This window comes from Pinus tabuliformis, chromosome 6 (assembly GCF_031772625.1).
Source record: "Pinus tabuliformis cultivar Carrire ecotype Pingquan chromosome 6, CPIR1, whole genome shotgun sequence".
Lineage (NCBI taxonomy): Eukaryota > Viridiplantae > Streptophyta > Pinopsida > Pinales > Pinaceae > Pinus > Pinus tabuliformis.
In genome coordinates, this window is record NC_142292.1 from 2066791296 (window position 1) to 2066798732 (window position 7437).

The window sequence follows — 7437 nt, forward strand, 5'->3', positions numbered from 1 at the left end:
AAAATGGTATGAAAAATTCACAGTTGTTAATTCCAACCCGTATTTCTGTTCTGCACGGTGTCTCACCTCAAAATATGTTTTCCAGTCATGAGGAGCCATGGCAGCATGATTGTAGAAAGCCGCATTCACATAGTTCCCAACACGCGATTTTACTGCTATCTCCTTGTAACATATTCAATGTATGCCTTTACTATTGACCTCTGTATCTGTTGGAGTCTGTATGCCAACAATAATCCTTGAATAAATGAAATTGATTTATTGGAGACATCGAAGAATGAAAGGTTTCAGTTTACTAGCACCAAAAATGCTTGGGGCTAACAAGAATGGAACATGGGACAGGCAGTAGCAATTTGAAAATCTTGCAAGTTATTTCTGGAGTCGTAGAATTTCTTCTTGAATCGCAGAATTTGCCTCCGATGTGAACGACCGAGTTTGTGTTGCTCCCACTCATGTGCTCCTCGAAGCACACGATCTCCGCAAGCCTCACAAACATATTGAGTCCATAAATCTCGTGCTTGTGCTTGCTCTGGAGGTACCGAGTCAACTCTGATTTCGACAAGTTCATCTGAGATTGTTGTACATGCACGCTCAGACAAAAACCTTTTCACCAGGTCCACACTAGTGTTGACTACCATTTTTCCCCAAAGTTCATGCGATTCAGAGCCAAATGTTTCTAGAGCTGCTGTTGAATCAAGTTGATGAAGGTTCCAACCAAAGAATGTTTTCAGTCGATTGAATCGTCGTTTTTGTCTGCGTACAAGTTTGCAAGTATTTGCTTTCATTCTTTCAATGGCAGCATCTAAGAGGATATTGTAGCTTCCCTTATCTGTCTTTGCTATTTCTTGGCTACTAGCTTCTGAAGCAGCAAGATTGTCTGTATCATAATTATCTGCCAAAATATCTGCACTTTGCCCACTTCTTGTGACTTCTTCATCGGCAAAGAGAGCCAACTTACTACCTGGGGGAAAAGCACTGAAAAATTCCTTGAATTCACGCACACCAATAGCTTGCTGCAATCCATGTGTATAATCTGCCTTAGGATTGTAAAATACAGAAACTTCTTCCAGCAAACCAGCTTCAATCATAGAATCCACTCTATGCTCAACATATTTGTCCAGTACAGTCAATGAGGCATCCACCTGATCTTCAATGGATGGAAAGCTTCCACAGCAGTCGCTAGCAGTGGGTTTTCAAGATCTAAATTTAACAAGGAGGCGTTCCCCCAGCTGCAGGTCCCGTAATCACTTTTGAATAGCAACAAATTATTGTCAGTCTTCTTTTCCCTTAACTTAGCAACATATTTGGGCACCGATAAGAAGCCCGCCTGCACTCCTTCCATCGATACAGATTTTGTCCTTTGAACCAAATTGATTTTTTAATAAATACTCTGCACAAGCAATAAAATCTGTAAAAGTGTTCCGTTTCTTTAGTAACTTTCCATCTTCATACCACTTCTGTCCCATCTCACCGCCACCTCTAATATGAGCGATTGCATATACAAAGCCACGATCAATCCGTGCTTCAACAACATATGCATGAGCATCACCATTAATACGCGCTTTCAAGTCCATTATTTCAGCCTGGAGCAATAGTGCTTCTTCCAATTTATCTAGGCCAATATTTTTTGTTGCAGATATTTCAACTACCTGAATATCACCCCCCATTTCCTCTAGTGCTAATCCTTCTGAGCAAAGTTGTATGCGTACTTTTTGAGAATCTGCATTTGGCTTGTCACATTTGTTGATTGCAACCACAACAGGCAAATTTGCTGCTTAAGCATGAGCCATGGCTTCACGAGTTTGAGGCATGCTACCATCATCAGCAGCTAACACAAGCACCACTATATCTGTAACTGCAGCTCCCCTTGCTCGCATGGCACTGAAGGCAGCATGACCAGGGGTGTCCAAAAAAGTAAGCGATGCTCCAGATGACATGTTCACAACAAAGGCCCCCTAGATGCACTTATCTATAGGTGTAAATAAAATACCAGCACCATTTACATCTTTAACAACATTCTCCAGGTACCAATCACAGATAATTGAAATCGCTGTGCCTGTGTTCTGTACAGGTTTCTCAAAAGTATGCAAACCATGTATAGGTCCAGAAAATGCCTCACACAACAACACCTCCCGCATACCCTGAGTTAAATCCATACTTACATGCTGTTCAACCAAATGAACTATATTCATATGACGGTGAACCAATGACTCCAGAACAGAAGGCCGCATGAAGGTCCCTATCAATCTTTTAAAATTATAATCAACCTTCTCTTGAGGCTGTTTAGTACACAATCCCTCAGGTACTCTCTTAGAACAAAGACATGGTTTAGAATACATATTGGTTCCATTTCATTCACCAATGAGCAGAGACTTGTCAACCTTTGCACTGCAGCCTCCAACATTTTAACGGTATTTCTATTTGCAGGTTCACTCTCCTTTCCTGGCAAAGGCAAATCTGAACTGCTCTTCATTGACTTGGTAGAAGGCATGGCAACTTTGGCTTCATGATTCATGCGAATAGATGGCTTGCTCTGGTAGGAGCTTGGAGTCGCTACCAGCTGAAGAACAAATTACATAATCTAAAAACAACACATTTAACGATTTCTTTTTCAAAACAGGATTTTGAAGAAGAATCAATCTCTGACATGAGACGGAGTCTAACATCGGCTCCACTTGGGATGGCAACTGCTGCTCCGTGGAGGTGCCAAGAACCACAAAACTTTGGGAGAGCAGACAGTGCCTCCACCCATTGGGCAATGGAGTCATCATCAACACAACTCTGGACTCATTTTCAAACTGAAACTGAACTCAAACAATCTTCAAGCAAACTAAAACAAGATGCTTCCCTTATGGCCGCTTATTTATTTACTAAAACTACTCTACTTTGCTGTACAAACACTAGATCAGGTAATACTAAAATGCCAAATTAACCATTCAAGTAAACCTGAGAATGTTGTAGCTCGAGAATGCTTCCGCCAGAACACAGATGCAATTGCTGGCAGCCCTTCATGCACGTACTGAACCTGGTCATGGAAAAGACAGCCTGATCTATCAATCAAACTGAAAAATGTGTCCATGTATGCCGCAATAGGATCACGGAAGCCGGACTCTGTTGGCTGCCCCAACTCTGTGATGCATATTTCCAGCTGCACACTGTCAATGTAAACTTCTATAGGCAAGTCTGTTATTTCTTGTTTCGAATGAGGAAGGATTTCCAAGAACTTTTTAGGGTCTTGGAAATCATATGACTGGATCTGCTCATTGAGATACTGAATCTCATTTTCAACTCTTTCAACAACTAACTCACAAAATCTAGTTTTGCTTTCAAGATGAAGCTTCGGAGATTTCAAACATTGAAGGAAAATACTGAAAAATTCTTTATTAATTTCAATATCTACTAACCACTCTCTAACTCCGTTGAGAGCTTCACAAAGTGCAGGGTCTGCCACATACCCTACCATTGCATGAACAGATCAACATGCGTTGGAATGTCTGGATCGAGTTGGAGTCGCCAGGTGAATGGTTCAGCCTGCATAAGTGTCTGACTGCTGTCCACCATCAACATCAGATCTGCACCTTGATTTCATGTACTGGGACAAGACAATCAACAAATTGAATGTTCTCCCCAGTATGGTCGCCAGTATGTTAGCACTTGAAATTTCACCTCAGGCTGAAAAGGCAAATCTCAAAGCTACATCAAACCATTCAGCCTCGTAGCTAGCCCTACGGGGCAGGAGAAGGCTCTCTCCGGTCAATCTCGATAGATCTGCAATAGGATGAGATGACCAACTAGGTAACACTGATATTAGGCTAGTAAACTGATCAGAAAGATTGATTTGGGGTTTTTAATTAAATGACGGGGTTTTTCCGGGCTGCATGGGCAAAATCACAGCTTGAAACAGAGAAATATAATGAACAACACAGGTTATCGACTGAGGCAAGGTAGGCAAGAAATTTAGCACCAAATCTAGATTTAAATGGGATGGCAAGACTGGTGAGGAGCTAAGGAGGGCAAACAATAACTTTGAATCCTCCTTAAACAGAAGAAAACATTGAATTGAACAAACTTAAAAGCGGAGCATGGCAGGCATGAATTCTCACTTTAACACTTCATTTGTTCAATTAGATATGATCATGTATTTCGGCTGCCACAGCTTCATCTGTAATCTGCCCTTCAATTTCATTTGGTGGCTGCAAATCTAATGCTACAGGCTGCTCAAGAATTTTGTTATTTGTCTCGTCCTCAACATTAACACTTAGAGATTGTTGATTTGTTATAGGCTGTCCATTTAAAGATTTACTATGCAATCTATCCTTCAAAAACTGAAATGATTCAAAACAGAATGGTACAGAGTCACCTTCTTGTATCATTTGATCAAATATGTCAGCTTCCATGCTTTCATCTGCAACTTGAAAACCAATGGCATTTGGGGGCTGCAAATCTGAATATGAGAAGTCTGGAACGAGGTTTTTATTCCCTCCAAGATGGTCTAGATCAAGACTTGTTGACAGCTGATTTCTAATTTCATGGAAGTTGTCTTTAATGAACTGACATGAATCAAAACAAAAAGGTAAAGATCCTTCACTTACTTCAAAATTTGCTGCACTTTCCTCATCACTGTCATAGTTGATATGTGATGGCTGAACATTGTATTCAAGCTGCTGAAAATGAAATTCTTCCTCCCACAAACTAGCTGCTTGTTTGATTGCAAGATTAGCTTCTGTTTGGAGAACATAATCATCATCATACTGATCAAAATGAGGCAAATCATCACTATAAAACACATCATCAAGCATGCAGGTCATATCAACAGTTCTTTCTTCTTCACAATGATCTATAAAACAATCACTATGACAACTGGGATCAGAAACAAAATGTTTTGGGTCAGCAACTTGTTCTTCTTCAATCAGCGAGCCATGAGTTTGAACATCATAATCATTCCTTGCGTTGATCTTGTCCATCATCTTTTCCACTGCACTTACCAAAATGTCAAGTTTCACCTCTAAAGATGTTGATTCAGCCGGATCTATGTTTTTCATCTCTTCTTCCTTCATTCTTGCCCTTCGGATCAGCAAACGAGCCTCTACATCTACTGCACTGTTTTGCATCTCGTGAAGTGTTGCAATATCCCTTTCTCTCAGCTGAAACTCCATCTCCGGATCAAAGGCACCCGGATAGTGCAAGAGAGCAGATCTAGGAGAAGGTCCTATATCAACTGGCATCGAATAATAAACTTGATTAAATCTGGCCGAAAACTGTTGTACTGTCTCCCCTGGCAGTCTTTTTAGCTGGTTATACTCTTCTACAATCAAGAAAAGGTTCTGCCCAATCATCCACCTATCGAGAAAAACTTTGACAAACTGCTGGAAATCTGAGATGCTTGCATCAGGCAGGGCTTTGAACCAACTCTTCACTTTGGCTTGCAAAGAAAGAGCAAAAAGCCTTATACTAACATCTTCTTCATCAACTTCAAAAAGATCAAGGAAGGACTCAAAATTCTGTACATGTTGCTCAGCGTTGACATTCTTACATTCACCATCAAACATCGGCAAGTATAGATCATAGTTTTTGGGGAAAGCATGAAGAACAGAAGGTAAAACAAGAGGTTTATACCGATCTGGAATTTTACAAGGTATAGGGGTATGTACAACAGGTATAGAATTAGTTTTGGTCACTTGAGGTTCATCAACTTGAAGATGGCCATCACAAAATTCGAAAAAAGGATCTTGATCAAGCTCAAAGGCATGCAAATCTTTGGTATTCACAATCTTCAAAGGGAAAGAATCAACTGCAGGTTGAGGATCTCTTCTCAAATACAGTATACTTTGCAAAGCCCTTTTTACATTCTCAGGAAAAGAGGAGAAATACTTTAGAACAAAGAACAAAATATCTTGGATGAAATTCCAACTTGAGTACCTGATATGTCCATATTCTCCTTTCATGTTTTTGCTGGTCAGGATCATCCTCTAGTGGAGTCTTTGGATCTGATCTCGAAAATGATCTAGAGTCACCAGGTGAATGATTTCAGCCTTTCAAGTGTCTGATCATTGTCCACCATCAACAATCAGATCTAAACTTGATATATGTACTGGGGTAAAATGCAGATGAAGTGGCCGTATTCACAAGCTCACGGAGATTGACTGAAGCAGTGTTTATCTACTTCTGCTTATGCAAAGCAAAAGCGTTTCGAAGGCTACCTGGCATAACTTCAGGCTCCGTCTAAGACTTATGAAACAAACACATCAATCCATAGACAAGTTTGTTCTCCCCAGTATGGTCGCCAGTATGTTAGCGCTTGAAATTTCACCTCAGGCTGAGAAAGGTAAACCTCAAGGCTACATCAAACCATTTAGCCTCGTAGCTAGCCCTACGGGGCAGGAGAAGGCTCTCTCCGGTCAATCTCGACAGATCTTCAATGGGATGAGATGACCAACAAGGTAACACTTAATATTAGGCTAGTAAACTGATTTAAAAGGTTGATTTGGGTTTTTTTTGGGTTTTTGGTGGCAATTTGAGGAAATGGCAATTTTGGTTGCGGGGATTGGACACAGTTTCTGCAGGGGATTCCTTGGGGTAAGGTAGGAAACAGTATTGATGCCTTTAACTGAGGTGGATGATCAAGAATGAAATATGAGGAGCTAAAGAGAGCAAACAATGACTTTGAATTCCCTTTAGACAGTAGAAAACATGGAAATTAAACAAATTTAAAAGCAGAGCATGGCTAGCATGAATTCATACTTTAACACTTCATTTGTTTAATGTGCAGCAGTAAAGAAAGGAAATGAATCACATAAAAAAGCTTACAAGAACATGAAGAAACACACCATCAACACATGAGTCCACAAGAATCCCAAAGATGACTGCAAAACCCTGGTCTTCGTTAGCCAAAAATTGCAGAGATACAGTGAAAATATACAATGATAGCTTCTCCCTCAAGAGTCCAACCTTCCAACCCTTGAAAATGATTAAGAAAATACATAATATAGGCAAGCCAACCTCTTCCCTTGCCTCTATGGGTCGAGCTCATCCTTCTAGGAGCTGTTTGAACCACTTCTAAACTAAGCACTAGAAAATAGGCAGTCAAAACAACTTGCCTCTATAAACTTGGAAACCAGTTCACACATTCAATTTTTACCCTTTACATGCAAGAATCTTCTAGAAGAGTTAAACAAGAGTAAAAATATCCAAAAAGTGTCACAATTACATCCAAGAGGACCACCATCAACCTCAAAAAGTCAAACTGGAGCCAAACTGCGTTTTCTGGGCTGAACTGGTCAAATCTGGCACAATTTCCTCAACGGGTCGCGCACATTTCCTCAACGGGTCGCGCACTTTGGAGCTCTGTTTGGAGGCCTTCCCGGTGTCAGAATGAGGTGCAGGATAGCTCGTTGGAAAGGTCTATGAGTCTACTTTCCAACCCAACTAGAATTTATGGAT

General features: G+C 40.6%; 1 protein-coding gene across 1 annotated transcript; it reads right to left on the bottom strand.

The window, feature by feature from the left end:
- Positions 1-314: 314 nt before the first annotated feature.
- Positions 315-1934, bottom strand: LOC149267515 (uncharacterized). The gene is made up of 3 exons (XM_089412302.1): positions 1814-1934; positions 1387-1717; positions 315-1176 (listed from the first exon to the last, which is right to left on the bottom strand). The coding sequence occupies exons 1-3, from the start codon at positions 1932-1934 to the stop codon at positions 315-317; spliced, it is 1314 nt and encodes a 437-aa protein (XP_089268428.1).
- Between the last annotated feature and the right edge of the window lie 5503 nt (positions 1935-7437).